Raw genomic sequence first — 20614 nt, forward strand, 5'->3', positions numbered from 1 at the left:
TCTTGATACTGTAATGCTTTGTTTCTGGATTGAACTGTCACATTTGTCATCAGTGGGACAGGGGAACCAAGCCTCAGAGGTGCTTGCAGGCGATCTGCACAAGGAGGGAAGGTGCTCCTTGGGCAGTGCAGGGGGACAGCAGCTACATGACTTGTGGGGCAAGTCGTGCAGGAGAAGGGGAGATACGTTCTGGGGATGCTGATTTTTTCAAGCATCATCCAAGGAGGAGGAGCAGGAAAAAAGGGGGAAGAAAAGAAAAAGCCTGGTGTGCTTGAGATGCAGCTAAGTGAGGCCATGTTGTGCACAGGCGAGAAGCTCAGAGCCTGAGTGCAATAGTTGTCTGAGCTAAAATGGCTGCTTCCAAAGCTCAGAGGACTAGGGCAGCTTAGTGAGTCTTAAAGCTTCAGTGACGCAGGGGCTCATATCTCTTGAAAGTGTGATAAACACATTCAGCAGAGCTGTGGCTTGTTTGGCTGAGATGAAAGGACTAAGCTTGGGGGATGGGTAGTGAAAACTGGATGATCTGCTTTTCTGTGAAGTGCTCTAAATGCAGGAGTCGTCTGCTCCATGGAAAAATTCGTTTTCAGGTCTAATGGACTGTGCTAAAGGAGACGCGGGGTGGGGCTTCTCTCACTGCTGTAATTTGATCCAGAGCAGATAGCAACCTCTTCCACACAATTTGGTCTGGTGCTTGCACATAAAAGCTTGAGTACCTCGATTATTTTAACTTTGTTAGCTGAAAAGAAGCTGGTGCAGCCTTCATTTTCTTTATTGGTGGTGGGAGTGGGGAGAAAGAAAAGAGACAGTGCAGCCTGCAAAGTAATGTAGGTAACTATGTGGAGAGCCTGCTCATACTGTCCAGAATTGAACTTGCTAGAAGTTTATTTTAGCAGTCTATCAAAAGAAGCATTCTTTCCTATAAAATCCTGATGCTGTACCATCTCTTGTTTCTGCACCCTAATGTTTTGGAGCTTTCTCTGCTCTGTGGAAGTAGCTTCATACTCTACATACAATAAACACATGGAATTGTCGGTGCGTTGGGCTGCCCTTGTGTCTTGGACCTCTGAAACACCCAGTTTATTATTCTTTCCCAGTGCAGCACATGGAAGCTTAAAGAAGTAATTCCTCTATTAACATAGGAAGGTTGCTCTTGTGCCTAAGTACTGCACAGGGCAGGCATGTCTAAGGCTTTTGTCTTGCTTGTGCTTTGTGTCTCCTTCATGGCAGTGCAGGAGCATACAACTCTGTTGCAGGATTAATTGGTCACAAGCTGAACCACCATGTTTCATGTTACCATATCTTATTTTGTTTTGTACTTCAAGAGCTTTTGGATAAATCAAGGAAGCCACAAGTCTTTTTAAACTACTGTTTCCATTGTACTTTTGCAGTATTCCTATTTCCATTGCGGTCCCTCTTTTCCTCCAGCCCTTTCCATTCCCGAGACTAAAGCACAAAGGTAATGTCCCCAGAATAGGCTAAAATGAAACTGTAAACATTCTAACAAATAATGGAGATGCCCTTAGAAAGCTTGTTGGAAGTAGAGTAGAGTGAAGTATTCTACCTTGGGTTCATGCAGCTGCATCTCATGTTGCAGTTATGTCTAAGTTTTCCAACAAAACTGATAGGATGTTAAGAAGAAAAGCACGTTTCTTCCCAATCTATGGTAGTGAAACAAGCAGGATTTGGCAACTTCCAAGAATGTTAGAGTGGGTCTCATAAGGGCAGAAGCTGCTGTCTTCTGGTTGTAAATGTCAGTGCATGACTGGGAGTAATATACTGTTTCTCTAGCATGTGGGTTGTGGTCTTTGAAGAAGACAAACTTCTGAACAACAACCCTATCCTGTGTAATGGAAGTGCCAAGAGGACAAAGTCCATTCAGTCAATACTCACTTGTCAGAAAGTTGACTGTTAGTAGTATTGAGTCAGCAACTTGTGAGCTACCTAGACAGGACTTTTTGTGAATCTGAATTGATGCCTTTTAATATGGTAAGCAAAGATTGAGTTTTACACTGCAGTATTTGTGGAATCTGTGGAAATGATTAACTCATCATAAACCTGATATTGCCTATTTTCAGGATTTGCTACAATGGCATTGCTGTGAAACATATATCTTCTTCTCTCCTTCCTCTGTTTTCTTGCAGGATTTTCTAATGTAAATGATCATTCCTGAGCCATGGAGGTGCTGCAGTGTGATGGCTGTGATTTTCGAGCTCCATCTTATGAAGACCTTAAAGCTCACATTCAGGATGTTCACACTGCTTTTCTGCAGCCAACCGATGTCTCTGAGGAAAGTCCTAGCCAGCCACGGTCTGGTTCCATGAATGCTAGCAACCAGACTGAGGTTGAGTTTTCTTCCGTAAAGGATGAATTTACAATTGCAGATGAAATAGCAGGTACGTCTCAACTCTAAGATTGAGCTCAACTCTTCACTCCCTATTTTACATGTGGCTTATTTCAGTGTGTTTTAGTTTGTACTTTAAATGTGATTTAAAAAACTTGCATTCTCTTTATTGCTATGTCAGCAAAGCAGATGTCTGGCTTCAGCCATATTGATTCTGACCACAGCTTTTTCTGTAAATGCAAAAATGGAGGATGATTTTATTTCCCAGCTGCTTTTCATGTATTTCTTCATATTGCTTTTTGATTTTCCGATTTTCATGGTTGTTCTTCGCTACCATGAACCACCTCAAAATTTTCAACTTTCCTAGTGTACTAGCTTTCTTTTTTCCCCAAGAAGATTATTTTGGAAATTGTCTGTCCCAAACTGTGCACCACAGTCATATATATGTAGATACTATGCATAATAGCCATTTTTCTGACCACTGTCAGATATCTAGATCTCACCATAAGCAAGTAAGGGATTCCTGGTGTGATTATTATATATTCAGGATGTGGTTGCATTCTTATGCATACCGGGTGGTTGGAGAAAAAGCCTCTTTATTTGATTTTATTTATTTACATATACACCTTAATTCTCATTTTAGGGCAAAATGCAACAAGTCAGATGGGGACTGGAAGTTACTATAGCCAGAGCCAGACTTTCTATGGTCAGCATATGGCTCCAAATCCTAAACCAGCCAACAAGTTTTTCCAGTGCAAGTTCTGTGTGCGCTACTTCCGTTCCAAAAATCTCCTCATAGAGCACACACGCAAGGTTCATGGAGCACAGGCTGGGGGAAGCTCAGTGGGCCCACCAGCTGCTAGTTCCCTAAGTTACAACATCATGATGCATGAAGGGTTTGGCAAAGTTTTCTGTTGCCAGTTCTGCACCTACAAGTCACCCAGGCGTGCGAGGATTATTAAGCACCAGAAAATGTATCACAAGAGCAACTTGAAAGAGAGTTCAACTCCTCCAGCTGCTGCTGCTGCTGCTATGTCTGAATCAGCATCTGCTTCTGTGCCAGTGCAGGAACCATGCAAGGAGCTGCCTGCCGAGGTGGTGGAGCGGAGCATTTTGGAATCCATGGTCAAGCCCCTCACAAAGTCTAGGGGCAACTTTTGCTGTGAATGGTGCAGCTACCAGACACCTCGAAGGGAGCGCTGGTGTGACCACATGATGAAGAAGCACCGCAGCATGGTAAAAATACTGTCAAGCCTGAGGCAGCAGCAAGATGGAACTGGTGCACCTGATGTACAGAGTAAGAGTGCCCAGAATACCTCTCCAAACTCTAATTATATCTCCATGAATACAACAGGACGTGAGATGTCGAATGCTAATGTCTCAAACTTCAGGAGCTCTATGAGCAATTCTCTTATCAGGCCCAACTCTTCTACATCTTCCAAGTTTTCTTCTGTGTCTTACCCTCAAATGAAGCCTAAGTCACCTCATAACTCGGGCATGGTTAATTTGTCTGACAGATCCCGTTATGGAATTGCTGATATGACGAATTCTTCTGCTGACCTGGAAACAAGCAGTATGCTAAATGACTCCAGCTCGGATGAAGAGCTAAATGAAATGGACAGCGAGAATGGCTTGAACTCCATGGATCACCAGACCTCAGGAATGTCTGCAGAGCAGCTGATGGGATCTGATGGCAACAAACTATTGGAAACAAAGGGGATTCCCTTTAGAAGATATATGAACAGGTTCCAGTGTCCTTTTTGCCCTTTCCTGACGATGCACCGCCGAAGCATTTCCCGTCACATTGAGAACATCCACCTGTCTGGGAAGACTGCTGTGTACAAGTGTGATGAATGCCCTTTCACCTGCAAGAGTTCATTAAAGCTTGGTGCCCACAAGCAATGTCACACAGGAACAGCATCAGACTGGGACACTATGAACTCTCAGACTGAAAGCATTGCATCTTCTTTGAATGACAGCACAGTGTCTTATGAGAGTGGAAATATAAATGGCAGGAAGTCAGGTGGGATGATGGAACCAGTGCAGCCTCAGCAGCAACAGCAACAGTCACCCCAGCCCCATTCACAACATCCCTACAAGTGCACGATGTGCAACTATTCCACCACAACTTTGAAAGGCCTCAGAGTTCATCAGCAGCACAAGCATTCGTTCTGTGACAACTTGCCAAAGTACGATGGACCACCATCAAACGCACCGCAAGAGAGTGAGGCAGATGCTCACCCCTCTGCCAGCACAGTGAAGAAGAGCCAGACCTCCATTCTTGGGCTCTCATCTAAAAATAACTTTATTGCAAAGGCCCCTCGAAAGGTGTCAAATGACTTCCCCTTAGATCTCTCTCCAGTGAAAAAGAGAACTAGAATCGATGAAATAGCGAGCAATCTGCAGAGCAAAATCAACCAAAACAAACAGCAAGAAGATGCTGTGATTAATGTAGAAGATGACGAGGAAGAGGAGGAGGACAATGAGGTGGAGATAGAAGTAGAGTTAGACAGAGAAGAGGAGCAAACAGAACCGATGATAGAGGTTTCCAGTTCTTATGCACCCCAGCAAATGTGGGGCAGAGAGGCTAGTGATTCCCAGAAGGAAACAAACTTCAGAAGCATGCAGCATGACTACAATTCCTCCAATGGAGCAGAGATTGAGCTCACTTTATCTGAAGATGAGGAAGACTATTATTCTTCTGTGAGCATGAAGGACCATCAGAGCCCCAATGCCTCTGTTCTGGGGAGCCAGTCAAACATGTATGGCACTGATCAGAACAATGAGAATTCAGAGTTTAATGACTCAGGCAGGCTTTACTATTGTAAACACTGTGATTTCAGCAACAAATCTGCCAGGAGTGTTAGTACCCATTACCAGCGAATGCATCCCTATATTAAATTCAGCTTTAGGTATATCCTGGATCCTAATGATCACAGCGCAGTTTACCGGTGTCTTGAGTGCTACATTGACTACACAAACTTTGAGGACCTGCAGCAGCATTATGGAGAGCATCACCCTGAAGCTATGAATGTACTGAACTTTGATCATTCCGATCTGATCTATCGCTGCCGCTTCTGCTCTTATACAAGCCCAAATGTTAGAAGCCTGATGCCACATTACCAAAGAATGCATCCCACAGTGAAAATTAACAATGCAATGATATTTTCAAGCTACGTTGTTGAGCAGCAAGAAGGGCTGAACACAGAGTCTCAGACACTGAGAGAGATCTTGAATTCTGCTCCAAAAACTATGGCAACCTCCACCCCCATGGCTCGCGGGGCTGGTGTGCCAGCTGGTTTTAACAAAAGTGCTGCCAAGAGTTTTAGTCCTGAATGTGAAAATCAGAAGGAACCTTCAGTCAATAGTGTGGTTGTTTATGACTGTGACGTGTGTTCATTTGCGAGCCCTAACATGCATTCAGTCCTGGTGCATTATCAGAAAAAGCATCCCGAAGAAAAAGCATCGTATTTCAGAATTCAGAAGACTATGCGTGTAGTCTCTGTTGACAGGGGCTCTGCCCTGGCCCAGATGTCTTTTGAGTTGGGGATGCCTGTCTCCCCAAAATTGTCCAACTTGGCTTCTCAACCTCCACCTCCCCCCCCACCACCCCCAGACCTTGCTTCTGAACTCTATTATTGCAAACACTGTTCATACAGCAACCGCTCAGTTGTGGGAGTGCTTGTCCACTACCAGAAAAGGCACCCAGAGATAAAGGTCACTGCCAAATATATCAGACAGGCACCCCCCACTGCAGCAATGGTGAGGGCTGGTGAATTGTCACCTGGTATTCAGAGGCCACCAGTATCAATGCAGCAGTTGAGCCGGGGTGGATCTGAGACCTCTGTGAATCCTCCCGAGAATGAAATGTTCTTTTGCCAACACTGTGATTATGGAAATCGGACCGTGAAAGGCGTGCTCATTCATTACCAAAAGAAGCATCGTGACTTCAAAGCTAACGCAGATGTGATTAGGCAGCATACAGCCACCATTAGAAGCCTTTGCGATCGCAGCCAGAAGAAATCAACTGGCGGCGTGCCTGCTCACACCTCCAGCACTGAACGGGACAAGTCAAAGCTGAGAGCCCTCAAATGCAGGCAGTGTAGCTACACATCACCTTACTTCTATGCATTGAGGAAGCATATTAAGAAAGATCACCCAAGTCTGAAGGCAACGGTCACATCCATTCTGAGATGGGCATTTCTGGATGGCTTGATAGAAGCTGGTTATCACTGTGAATGGTGCATTTATTCACACACTGAGCCAAGTGGTTTGCTAGTGCATTACCAAAGGAGACATCCTGAGCATTATGTTGACTACACGTATATGGCAACTAAACTCTGGGCAGGTCCTGATCCTTCCCCTCCTGCTCTAGTGATGCCAACAGAGATGAAGAGCTATAAATGCAGAGACTGCATTTTTGAAGCATCTTCCATTTGGGATATTACTAATCACTACCAAGCATTTCACCCTTGGGCCATGAATGGAGATGAATCTGTGTTGTTAGATATCATTAAGGAGAAAGATGCTGCTGAGAAATCCATCCCGCAGGCTGACGAAGCTGTGGCCAGGATGGATTCTGAAGACCAGATAACAACATCACAGCTGGATCAGGATGCAGAGTGTGCAGAGGATCCCAGCCTGTCCCAGGAAAAAACTGTCCAGCTGGCTTCTGCAAACCCTGCTATCTCTTCCACTCCCTATCAGTGTACAGTTTGCCAGTCTGAGTACAACAACTTGCATGGCCTTCTGACACATTATGGCAAAAAGCATCCTGGCATGAAAGTGAAAGCTGCGGACTTTGCTCAGGATATAGACATTAACCCAGGGGCTGTATACAAGTGCAGACATTGCCCATACATTAATACACGTATTCATGGTGTTCTCACACACTACCAGAAACGGCACCCATCAGTAAAGGTCACTGCTGAAGACTTTGTGCATGATGTGGAGCAGTCAAATGATATTGCTCAGAATGACGTGGAAGAGACAAGTAGGATTTTCAAGCAAGGCTTTGGTGCTTATCGGTGCAAACTCTGCCCTTACACCCATGGAACGCTTGAGAAACTGAAAATTCACTATGAGAAATACCACAATCAACCTGAATTTGATGTTTTTGCCCAGTCACCACCAAAGGTATCTGCTTCAGTGGAGACAGACATGGTGACTGAAATCAAGGCCTCTCCAGAAATTGCTGCTGAGGATGTTGGAGAACTCTCTGTGCCAGCACCTCATTTCTCCAGTTCTCATTTAGTGTCTCACACAGTTTTCCGGTGTCAGCTCTGCAAATACTTCTGCTCTACCCGGAAGGGGATAGCTAGGCACTACCGCATCAAACATAACAACGTCCGGGCACAGCCAGAGGGCAAGAACAACCTCTTCAAATGCGCTTTGTGTTCGTACACCAACCCTATCCGCAAAGGGCTTGCGGCACACTACCAGAAAAGACATGACATTGATGCTTACTACACTCACTGCTTAGCAGCCTCCAGGACAGTAAGCGACAAACCCAATAAAGTGATCATTCCATCTCCTCCTAAGGATGATACTCCTCAGCTAAGTGAGGAGTTGAGGAGGGCTGTAGAGAAGAAGAAATGCTCGCTTTGTTCCTTCCAGTCCTTCAGCAAAAAGGGTATTGTGTCCCACTACATGAAGCGTCACCCTGGTGTTTTCCCTAAGAAGCAGCATGCAAGCAAGCTGGGGGGTTACTTCACTGCTGTGTATGCCGATGAGCATGAAAAGCCAGTTCCAGCTGAGGAGAGAAATGACTTCGAAAAGCCTGAGGTGGAGACTGAGGCTCAGGAAATTGAGTGGCTTCCCTTCAGGTGCATAAAATGTTTCAAACTGTCTTTCAGCACAGCAGAGCTGCTGTGCATGCATTACACTGACCACCACAGCAAGGATTTGAAGAGGGACTTCGCCATCCTGGGAACTGGCACCCGCTCTCAAAACCCTGTCTACCAGTGTAAGCACTGTGATATGAAGTTGCATAGCACGGCAGAGCTGACTGCACACTTGAGTGGTCACAACGAGGAATTCCAGAAGCGTGCCAAACGTCAGGAGAGGAGGAAGCAGCTTTTGAGCAAGCAGAAATATGCAGATGGTGCTTTTGCAGATTTCAAACAGGAGAGGGTAAGGATTTGTGTGTCTGGTCTCCTTCCTTGCTCCCTGCTCCCCGCCAGGGGAGAGAAGCGAAAACACTACCTTTCTTTCTGTACCCCAAGAGGCTGCCTATTACTAATGCCCACTTGCATGTTCTCTTTACAGTCAAATGACCACAGGCTAACCAATGACTCAGCGTGTCAGTGAGCTCCATAAGTCAATTATACATTCTGCTTTAATTTTGTCATCCATCCTCCACTCCTCGTTAAGTTCTGTAGGAAGCCCTGTTCCTTCATACTCCTTCCTTCAATATTTTGTCTTCTTTCCTTTCTCCCACCCTTCTGGAGGGCTCTCTGTATCTGACAGTTACTTGTTTTGTTGCAAGGCTGCTATATATTTTGTTGCAGATTCTTTAGGAAATATCCCATCCCCCTCTTCAATATACCTCTGAGTAACAAATCAGTTTTGTTCTCAACCTGACTCTCTCTCAGTACTTTCTCTCATTAAACACTCAATATTTACATTACATCAATCTATCTCATGACTGAAGCTTTGGGCAAGTGCCTCATAAGCAGAAGACCAAACTTTGCTTTTTCTTGCCTGCTTACCCCCTTCCTTCTGCTTCTGTTTGAAATATACTTGCTGTGGAAAAGCTGCATACAGCTGTTGGAGAAGTTGTGGTGTCATGAAAGAGCATAGTTTCAGGCCAAAATGAATGGTCTTCTAGAAGACCACTGTTCTGCAGAAACTGAACTTCTGTCCTGTCACAAATGCCTTGTCCACTTATTCTGGAGGCATTAAGAGATGTCAACAAAAATTGACCTTGCAGTTCTGCAAAACAGGACATGTGTACATCAAGCATAATTTCCCTTCAGGTGTAAAATCTGGTCTGTGTTCCTGAAAATGAGATAACAAAACATACTTCAGTGAATTATGCTTGTGTACTCAAACAGGCTTTTGGGCACTTGGAAGATGTTTCAAAACTTAAAGAGAGGAAGGTGGTTGGCTACAAGTGCAAATTTTGTGTGGAAGTCCATCCAACACTTCGAGCCATCTGTAATCACCTCCGCAAGCATGTCCAGTATGGGAATGTCTCTTCTGTGTCAGCTACAGTAAAGGTAAGAATTTTAAAAACATGACTAAAGATGACTGCAACTTCTTGCATTGTTTAAAATAAAGGGCTCATTCAAAACCTATGGAGGGTTCTTGTGAAGTTGGATGGGTTTCGAACTGGATATTCCAGTTCAGCATGATGTTTTAATCTAACACTAAATTTCTGAAGTGTGTTTGGTTTATTTTAAGATGTTTTAACTTTTCTCCACTCTTGATCCAGGGGCACGAAGACTATTTAATTCTCATTTCTTCTCAGCCACAGAGGAGTTGATGTCGTTGATGACCGAAAGACTTGGTTTATGAGCAGGAGGCTTTCTCTCAGCTATCTGGGCTACTTTTCTGCTTAGTTAAACCCTAAAAGGGCTGCTTGGTGGTGTGTTTTTTTATTTTGTTTTGTTTGTTTGTTTTTTAAGAAGACGATGCGTGCACATGCAAATGTGTGAAGTTGCTTGTGATATACCTTCCCATATTAAATTTGCACACTGGATCCAAACAAACCATTCAATGACCATCTCAGCCAGTGGTCCTGTTCAGGTGATCAGATGTACATGTCTTGTTCCTTTCTCCCTGTGAAAGGAAATGCCTTCTGGGACATCTCCAAGGGTAGGCCGTGCTCCACAGCCCAGTTTCCAGGATAGCGACAGAGGTGGTGAAAGTATAACAAGGCTGCAGGAACTAGCAGTGCTGCAGTAGGCTCTTGGCAAAGACTTCTGCTACAGATCTCAGTGCCTGACTAAGGGTGTTGCTTTCATGACATCATCTGCTTTTGAGGAAGCCGAGTCCTTCGTAGCCTAACTCATGCTACCTGGGAGAGCTTTTGTTGCCCTACCACTGACCTTCCTTTACCTTACCAGGTACTACTAACTGATTCAGAGGCTTCCCTCCCAGCAGACCATTTCCTGCTCTCCCTGCTTCTCAAGTGAAGTTTATGTAGGGTCAGTGCATTATTTTGAGTAAATAGAAATATTGCAGCAAGGAACAAAAGATGAAATCCCTGGCCAAAAGAATGTGATGGTAATGCTTTTATAGGTTATTAAAGTTGCTGCAGAAATACATGCTCTGTTTAGAAAGGGAAACGAAAGGAAAGTTAGGAAAGGGAATTTTAAAAATTCTTTTTTGTTTGCTTTTTATTTTTAAAGAGGATTCTAAGGTCTTAGGGCACCATCTTTCTTATGAATTTGATGCTGTTGGACAAGTCTACTGTAGACTAGATTACTGATTTAGTCGGCAGAGTAGATACACTGTAAGCTAGAGCAAAATAAACTAAAATGAACTTGCTCTATACCTTACTAATGTTTATCTGATCAAGTTTGTAAGATTCATATCAAGGCAACTGAAAGATAGTTGATTCACTTTCTTGTCTTTTTGCATTATCTGACACAAATTTGATCAAGGAGTGAGATTCTTTTTTTTACATATGCATGCATTTATATGTCAGATATAATTACATTTTTCCCTCTCAAGACTAGGCCCTTTTTCCAGAAAGCCATTGATGTGGAGTTCGCATAGGGATATATTTAGACAAAAAATGCAGTGGGAAACCTAGGCATTATAATGAACACACGGGGAAGACTGAGGGGCAGAAGGGAGAGAGAATTGATGGCTTTGGGGGGGTATGTGTTTTTTAGCAGGAAGCTGAAGATTCTTCAAACACAACTTTGATGGAGGGTTGTGAGGGAACCAAAGACCCTGGCATTGTGGAATTTACAGAAGCTGAATCTGGAGCATCCTTGGAAGATCAAACCAGGCCTGGGGGCTACCACTGCAGCCAGTGTGACCGGGTTTTGATGTCTATGCAGGGTCTGCGATCTCACGAGAGGAGTCACTTGGCTCTGGCCATGTTTACCCGGGAAGACAAGTACAGCTGCCAGTATTGCTCCTTTGTCTCTGCTTTCAGGCACAAGTAAGTTGTGGCTTTTATTTTTGTTTTCAAAAGAAGCACAAACTATCACTACTGTTTTGTGGGTTGACACTGAAGAAGAGCTCACTCAACTTGATCTTGAGCAACACTTTTCTCAGCATTTAAGTATTTGCCATGCTGCAAAATCTTTGGCTATTATGAGTGGCTATTTATAAAAGGTCCCATCTTCATAGCCTCTTGAATTTATTTAACCCGTTTTTGTCATGTAGGGGAAAAGCATGTAAACAAAAGAATAAGCCTTCTTCCAGTAGGCAAACAGTGAAGGGCCACCACTTATGCAACCTTGTCAAATGCATGAGACTTGTCAGCCAAGAAGAGGAGAGAAAAGTATTTTCTTTGTTAATCTTTCATATATAAGGAACTTCTGCATATAACTACCTTGTTTATAATTACTACAACTCTTTGATGGTTGAGTTTCCATTTCTGATGTTAAATAACTGTCATAAACTTACATCAAAATTATATTTTTCTTAATTATGGTACGCAATTTCAGTCTACAAATATTTCAACTTCACACCAGTGTGGTATGCTAGTGACTCTTTCAGTCTGTTTCCTTGTCTGATGTAGCATGTGAAACATACATAGTAATCATGAATAGTCACGTTTCTTGTGATTTGTTTGCCTAAGGCTCACTTTACCTTAAGACGTGTAGTTTTAAAAAATATTTTAATCATAATAATTTATATATGGCATGCCCTCCAAAAATTGAGGTTTTGGGATATTTTCCAATGGCATCAGGTACATGTTTCCTCTAATTTCTGCAGAGAGAGCTGCTTATTTACTGTTTTAACAAAACAGAGATCCAGGTGCTCATTTGATTTAGGCATTCATAGCACTGTCAGCAGAGCTTTTTAATTTGCTGAAGATGTTCACTGTTTTCCAATCAAAAGCATGTGGGAAAGCATGATAAAAAGCCTTGTTAAAACCCTTTATGTTAAAAAGCAAGATTTCTGCTAGTGTCACAGTGTTGCTAATTAATGACACAGTTTCCTGTGCCTTGTTGAAAAGGTCCATGAGATTGACCAGCCAGCCCTAAAAAAGAGACTGGGGAAAGGATTGGTACTACTGGGCGTATCCCACCCTGCTTTGGCAAGGCTGACAGTGGGGGGTGCCCCTACCTCACATGGTTTACACAGCCTGCTGGTTGCCTGGTAAACTGGTTTGCTTACAAAATCAGACTTGTGTTGAGTTTGGACTCCAGTTAGTCTTGTTTCCTATCTAGGAAATGAATAAAGTTGTGTCCTACAAGTAGAAGGACGGTAAGTCAGAAAGTGGTGTATGGCAGGGAAGAATACTACAGTTATCATCACCTAACTTGATAATAGGTGTTGTCACTGTTGTTGAAGTTTTCTGTTTCATCTTTTATTTCTATTTCTAATGCAATTACTCTCCTGGGAGATGAAGTCTGTGAAAGAAACCAAATCAAACATTTAAACAGTCCACTGTTCTCTCAAATGTGACCAAAACTTAAAAACCTGCCTTCAGAAGAATTTTACTGGCCGAGTATGTGGTTGTGAATATAGTTTTAATTATTACTGTGTAGAATACCTCAAGGTATATATTTATAATAGCTTGATATGTGTTATATACATCTTTGGCAGTCTACTTTAATTGTTAATAAAGCTCATTCTCTGTCAACTATTTAAAAGAAATTTTGTTCTATGAAGTACTCATTGCAAGTGTGCAATATCTTATTCATTTAGGAGACTTTTTCCCATTTCTTTGGAAAAGCCGTACATTTTATCTTGCCACGAACTCCATCCTGGATTTCCATTAAATTGGGTCTGTATGAAATGGCCCTGAGAGGAGACATAAGCTCATTTTTTATTTTTTTGCTGCCATCAGATGTTTGAATACACAGACTTCAGTGTTAGCTCTTGTAAACAGGGATTTTCTGGCTCAGGCTCTTGTCAGTGTGGGACTCAAGATCCCGTGACAATCTTATGTAGTGTGAGAGGGCTGGAACAACCACCACTTGATTTACGTGTTGATATTCATTAAAAAAAAAAACCCAAAACCAAAACAAAAAACAAACAAACAAGAAAAACCACACACACACACACACACACACACACACACACACACACACAAAAACCACCAAAAAAACCCAGGATGATTTAGGAAAAATAAAGGGAAATAAGCCTCAAATATATCTAGAATTAGGGTGGCAGGTGGGGGTAGTTTTGGCAAATTGCCACTCCTTCAATATGCAGTGTCTGCTCTGTTGTTGTTTCATCACCATGCATAAAATGACTCAAACTAAGACTAGATCAAAAAGCATGCATGTGTCCAAAGAAGAGGCTGTACTGGAAATATTTACAACCTGAGCTGAAACTACCTGCTTGCCACATAGGGACTGTGAATTCATGGCTGTCAGCCACTGTGTAGGAACTGCAGAGCTCTGCAGGAGTCACTCAAATAGAATTAATTTGATCTCCTACTAGAAAATGTGGAAAACATCCCTTTTTCCCTTCCAACATTTACTGAGCTGTTACAAGAAACTGTGGAGAGAATGCAGGTTCTGTTTACCACCCAGTATTCAGTCTGTCAGTAGCTTATAGTTTTCCTGAGGAAAGTAGAGTCTAGTCTTTGCCACCTCTTCTTCTCTTGTTGAGCTTCATGCAGAATCTCCCACAATGTTGCTTCTGAAACTCTGCTGCCTTTTAATCCTGGAACTCATCAACTGCAGCCTGCTGGCATCCTCCCCAGAGCAGGATCTCTAATCCGTCTTTGCTGCTGTAACCAAAAGAAGGCTTCCTCAGTAAAGGTGGTTAAAACCAGTTTTGTTTTGTTCTGTTTTGTTTTTTTCTCCCATCATCAGCAGGACAAAAAGGGGCATATTTTCACAACAATGTTGGCCAGGAGAAAAATTCTGTTATGATAATTTTACTGTTCTTGTTTCTTCAACTGGTCCTTCAAGTCTGGATCAGGTATAATTTGATTTGTACTCATCTTGCCCTATAAGTTTATTTAAGTGACTTGCTTTCTGCATAACAAAATTGGTGTCAGCTCCTTTTCCTCAGATTAGATTCTACTTTATTCTGTAAGCAGACCTATTGAATTTTAAGAGAGCATGAGAAAGGATAGTTGAGCCTGATCTGCCTCTTATTTAATTTATTATTACTCTTAAGTTTTTTGCCTCAAAACTGAAGGAACAGTTGAAATGATTTACTTTTTTGTATATCCTTTTTCTGTCTCTTTCCAAGTCTGGATCGTCATATGCAGACCCATCATGGACACCACAAGCCATTCCGTTGCAAACTGTGCCCATTCAAGTCCTCTTATAATAGCCGCCTGAAAACTCATATACTCAAGGCTCATGCTGGTAAGTTTTCTGTCTCGTTTTGCAGTGCAACAGCTGAAATGGCCCATGTGTTCTTGTGGCTGATCAGAGACGCTGGTTTGAATCACGTGTTTTGTCGCCAAATTTGGGTAAGGTTTTCAAAGGCAAGTCACAATTGGCCGGCCTACACACTTGTTGGAATCAGTGAGAGCATGGATAGAGTTATTGGAAGGACAAGAGTTTAAAACAGTGATGAGTACTTCAATAACTTCTTCCTTTTCTTCTATTCTTTTATATGAATGATTTTTTTTTCCTTATTATTTGTACTTGTTTCCAAGAGAATTTAATCAGTTCATTTATACCATTAGTGTCTTAATGGATTGGTGGTGAACTTTGCTTTGCTATGTTTGTATTTATGTTTGTGCTTTAGGTGACTCTGGGAAAAGAATTGTGGATTGCACCATGGTTTTTGTATAGTCTTACACTGGCTTTTATGTTAAAACCAAGCAATGCAAACTTTGGGAGTCAAGTCTGTGTCCAGCAGACTGAGAATGGCATGATTCCATTATTATACATGGAAAATTGTCTTGCAAATTTCTGTATTGCAGTACAGAATCCATACAAGCAAGCAAGCAGACATGCTTCTGATGAATAAGAATTGGGAAGGTGGTGTGTCATACAGGATAAGTCACTTTATCGTGTTGCACTTTTGAATATTAAAAAGTATGAGACTCAAAATTTCCTGATCTTTAGTCCTTCACCCTAGACTCTTGACACTATAACTCACTAGGCATTGAAAGGTTATCAGAAGACTGGAATAAAAACCTATTGCTCTACTGGCTACAGTTGCATCTTTGTAGTTAAAAGGACAAAAAAGCAGCCCTGAAACCACAGTCCAAACGTGCACTCTGATGCGAATAAGAAAACATTGACCAATCTAAAAAACTGCAAACTAGTCCAGGTGTTAAAACTTGCAAGTAGAAACTCCTGGAACACATGACAAAAGGTTCCTTTATTGTTTGTTTACATATTCACACTTGTCATATACTGAGATTAGGGTGGAGGAGGATGATGGGAAAATGGGGAGAAAAGGCAGGATGAATTTATAGCTGTCTGCAGATTTTTTTTTTTTTCAAAAAAGGTAATTGTCAACATTAATCCAAAGGGACTTTTCATCTACAAAAATGTACGAGGGTTTGATGGTCTCTTGTACTGCATTTTCTGTATTGATTTCAGATTTCACAAAGCTTATGCCAGGACGTTTTTCTGTACTTGGATGAGTATTGTGGATTAGCATAACTTTTGCCAACTTCCTGTTGTATGGGACCATGGCATTCTGTCCCTTCTAGGAAATCCAACTGTATGCAGCAGTTCGCGTTTACAGAGTCACACACCCTGTATGGAGATGACATGGTTCTTCATCTTCACCAACCATAAAGTAATGGTTTTTTTATGCTATTGTACAGTTGGGCTACTTTGTGTTACCTTGTTTGATCCTGCCAGATTTTTAAAGCCAAAGTTAGCATGCAGCTAATATTTACTTCACATTCCTCTTCATGTAAGTCATTGATTTATTTATTATGAGTTCATGCTCTTGAACTTGATTAGTGGACAATTCTTGAAGGACTGTGTTTTGCATCATACAAAACCACAATTTTATGGTTGCCTAGATAGTGCTTGCACAATGACTTGTGTAATAGGGTTTCCAAAGGCTGATGATATTTCTGCCTCAGCTCATTTCTACCAATTGAATATTCACATCACAGAAAAATGGATCGTATGTTTTTCAGTCAGAGCTTTGCTGTGTTTTGAGTCAGTCCTGCAGAAATATGTACTACTGAATAAAGATGCTATGAAGACTTATCCTCAGACTCCCAGTTTTTTAATAACACTGTGGTTCTCTGAACTTCTCTTTTGTTACCATTTTTTTGTCTCTTGTCAATCATCTCATTATTGGTTTATTTAGAAGTGGAAACTTCAGTCCCCCCTGAATTTTTCCAACGTCCCCTGGAGATCTTTAAAATTCAGTATAATCCTGAATCCAGTCTGCCTCTCTCCCTTGTTTTCTGGAGATGGGTCAGAATTCAGTGGGCTATAAAATGCATTCTTGCCTAATAGCTGGTACCAGTCAGTGTTTCTAGCATTTGTTTTTCATCCAGTATGTGCCATCACCTTTGGCATGGAGCATAACAGTTTGTAGTATCTCTAAATGGGCTGTCTGTTGTTTTCATCTGAACTTTTTCACCTGTTCTTTTTTTTGTTGTTTATATTTTTGTAGGGCCTTTGTTAGCATTTTCTAGTGTCCTTGCTTTATTAGTCATGACATTGGATGCACTGCATGCACAAGTGGATGGTTGTAAGACAGAATATTGGCCCTGCTTAGTTTCTGCATGATCTGAAACATAATGCTTTGGGTACATATTGGGTGTTGAGACACACCACATAAATTTTTAGATTTTTTTATTTGTAGATATATTAATATAACTGTTTTATGAAATGCAAAACTGGTGGTCAAAAATGTGCAGAAGACCTCTGTTAAGCCAAATTGTAGCTTCCTCTGCAGTCAAACACATTCGTTCATGCTGATGTCCACCTGAACTGATATGGCTGAATAGTGTGTATATTTATTAGTTGTGTCTAGAATGCTTAATATGTAATTGTCCTTTATTTGTTTTAATGTCTTGTGGTGCTTTTAGGTTAACAGTTGTTCGGTGCCTACTGTTGTCCAGGAGTCTCTTATACTGACAAACCATGAAGGTCTATATCTGTATCTCACTGCTATCTTTTACTTTGGAGTTTCCTTTGTCCTTATACTATACTGTTCCATTGAGCAACTTGTGTGTGCTGTACAAAAAAAAATATTTTCTTTCTATTTGTACAAAGGTAACGCATAACTGATAAAATATGCAGGTGAGGATTTCCATGTGAAAAAACATGTGGAACAGTTTTTTGTTTCACCATTCCAGACTCTTCAGTGATCTGTTCTTTTTCAGATGTACCAAAAAGGGGGTTTTAAGAGTTTAAGAGTCTCCCCATGATTAGCATAGTTTTTCTGGAGGAGAAGGGTCAGAGTTATTTTTTATGTAGGATGGTTGCTAGTCTTTTGAGATGTGCTTACTCTAACTAGCTGCAATACATGTGTTTTTACATTCTCTTTTGGTACACTTTTTTCCAGTGTTGGAAACAATGCTGTTTGAGAACCTTGTTTGCTAAATTTGTTAAAAGATGGAAAACATGTTCTACTTCGTTCATTACCAGAACTCTTGTGCTTCTGTTACTGTTCATGAGTATTTCACTCTTCCATTAGTTTTGGCACTTTATGTACAACTCATATGTGGCCAGTGTTACTCTTGTACCTGGAAATGGCACTTCTAAAACAATAACTTGGCACCTGCATAATATCACATTGTTTATGTTGGGATATTTTCACTTTATGTTCTAGTTGCCTCTGTGCTTGATGTAAAACAAATCTTGTTTCAGGATTTGTTTCCCCTTGTTTGCTGTCTCTATGGCTTGAAATGTATCCACGATTAAATTACCTACTGTTCATTATTTCTATTCTTTCACTTCTTTTGGTGCTTTTTTATAATGCACTTTCACATAGCCTTGCAGATATGCACTGTTCTTGGTATTGCCATGTTCACTTCTTGTAGTAAACCAACCTTGACTTGGTTACCAGTTCTATGAAGAAGATTACCCCTGCCTAGTGGTAGGTTTTTCATGAGGAAAACGCAACCTTCCCCATATGTAAATGTTTGCCCTGCTCTTTTTTTCTTTTCTTTTTTTTTTTTGGAGGGGCCTTTGTTAGCATTTTGTAGTGTCCTTCTTTCTTCATTAATAGTGACGCTGGATGTGCTGCATGCAGAAACAGATTACTTCACCCTCTCTGGTTGCTGTGCTCCCAAAGAAATTTGGAAGTGCTATGGTTTAAGTGACACCATTTTCATCCCTGAGTGTTTTCTTCTCATACCATGCAACACAGGCATGCTAAAAGTCTGGTCTCATTTTTGGCATTGGTCGCTTTATAAGGATCTGCAATTGTCAGGAAGCGATACTTTGGTCCAAAGCAGGTGTCTGTACCTGCAGACTCCAGGCTGCTCCAACAAGGAGACACACATAGCTTGTTCTCTTTGGGATCAGTCTTTCACTGAAGAGCCCATGGGAGTTTTACTGCCAAGTTCAGTAGGAGAAGTATGGGGACCCCATTTTGTTTCTTTTGTGAGCTGATGACTTGCCTGTATTTCGCTCACCCAGGTGAACATGCCTACAAATGTTCCTCCTGCTCATTTTCCACCATGACAATCAGCCAGCTGAAAGAGCACTCCTTGAAAGTGCATGGGAAAGCACTGACACTACCAAGACCCCGCATTGTCAACCTTGCAGCCTCACACGCCCACCACACCTCCAAGAACCACACTCCTGCTGAAGAAGTGGAGGACTCTAATGGTAAGAGGTGGCTTAGAGCAAGAATTTAACTGTCTAAGATGCCACTTAAAATTTTTATTACGAAAAACGTTACAGCAGGCAACTTGCCCAAAAAGCAGCTTCATTTGATCATTAAGAAAAACTAGAAGTTGCATCAAAACCAAGAGTAAACATGGTATTGTAGGAAGTGACCTGCTTTAAATCCTCACCAGTTCATACTACATTAGCTTGTCCTGTCACCAGTTGACTTTGGAATATGTCAGTGCTGGCTTCTTAGCAGAGATTTAAATTGTAGAAAATTTTCAAAGTCAGAGCTGTTATTGATAGCAAGTTGGGAAAGGGATTATCTAATTCATCTGTACTCCTGAAAAACACACTTTTACAGCGAAACCGCACGATTAAGCTTAAAATACGAATCTGTAATGATAATAAAGGTAATTATTCTTCTTGTCCTTGCTACAGAGGACACCAAAAGTACCTTCAGATACTAAGCTCCATCTGCAGGAAGGAGAATCTGAGAACCATTTTCTTTTCCATGCTTTCTTTGAAAGCTGTTAATCCGTTTGTGCTGGAGGGGTATGAAGAAGATATTTGGAAATCAGCAGAGGAAGGGACACTGTTAACAGAGAAATTGCAGACTCATGGGAGAGGTGTTGTGTGGTATCACATCAAGTGTTAAGGCTTTTTAAATGGTAGCTTATGAGACATGTTTTGGGTGTCACTTCCTGCCAATTAAGAGAAGACCTGGTCTTTGGGAAGAAAAATATTAATTCCTGGATGAGTTGCATCAACATGGGAGGAGAATGTACGTGACTATAAATAAAAGTTTCAGACCTGCAGATGTTCAAGGAGCTGGAAGGGATGAAGGGGCTATTAGAAGAGGGAAAAAAATACCTTTTATTCCAGAACTGTGGGAGATTCTTAGTGGTTTCGTTGTTGTTTTGCTTGAGTTACAGGCAAACTGATGATGGCAGGTAAATATTATCAGTAATCATTTTGCAACATTTTTGGTCTCCCATCTTCCTTTCTTCCCTTTCTTACCAGAAAAGATGTGTGAAATGAGCGTCAAAGATAAGAAATAAATTTTAAAAATAGCAGAAAGTAATTTAAAGAAAAAACTAGTCAGCTTAGAAATACTTTACTGAAGGCAAAGAGAGTCGCGAATAATATTTTTGTTGTTCCGCAAGTCACTCCTGGGGTCAGATTTAGAATCTTATCAAAAGATTTTTACTAGCTGCTCTCAGACTACCTTTTGTCAAATGGTTGTCTGGAACAGTGCGATGAAGACTTACTGAATTTTTATTTTTGCTAATGCTATCTTAAACTAATTCAACAAGCACAGTACATCTTGTATTCTGCCAATTTTTAATTGCTTTGTTAAAAAAATATTCCATTACTGACTAAGAAGTGGAGAATAATTTTTCTTAGT

The 20614-nt window shown here is 41.4% G+C and overlaps 1 protein-coding gene across 4 annotated transcripts in view; it reads left to right on the forward strand.

Moving 5' to 3' along the window:
* Positions 1–20614, forward strand: part of ZNF462 (zinc finger protein 462) — a 95011-nt gene that overhangs the window by 39715 nt on the left and 34682 nt on the right. For 2 of the 4 annotated variants that reach the window (XM_065656718.1, XM_065656719.1), the window contains exons 2-7: positions 2142–2393; positions 2985–8473; positions 9397–9561; positions 11185–11459; positions 14684–14802; positions 19015–19206. In XM_065656718.1, the coding sequence (XP_065512790.1) occupies positions 2174–2393; positions 2985–8473; positions 9397–9561; positions 11185–11459; positions 14684–14802; positions 19015–19206 (6460 nt within the window). In that variant the 5' untranslated portion in view covers positions 2142–2173. The remainder of the gene's footprint in view (positions 1–2141; positions 2394–2984; positions 8474–9396; positions 9562–11184; positions 11460–14683; positions 14803–19014; positions 19207–20614) is intronic. The other 2 variants (XM_065656720.1, XM_065656721.1) reach the window with 2 other exon arrangements.

This window comes from Caloenas nicobarica, chromosome Z (assembly GCF_036013445.1).
Source record: "Caloenas nicobarica isolate bCalNic1 chromosome Z, bCalNic1.hap1, whole genome shotgun sequence".
Lineage (NCBI taxonomy): Eukaryota > Metazoa > Chordata > Aves > Columbiformes > Columbidae > Caloenas > Caloenas nicobarica.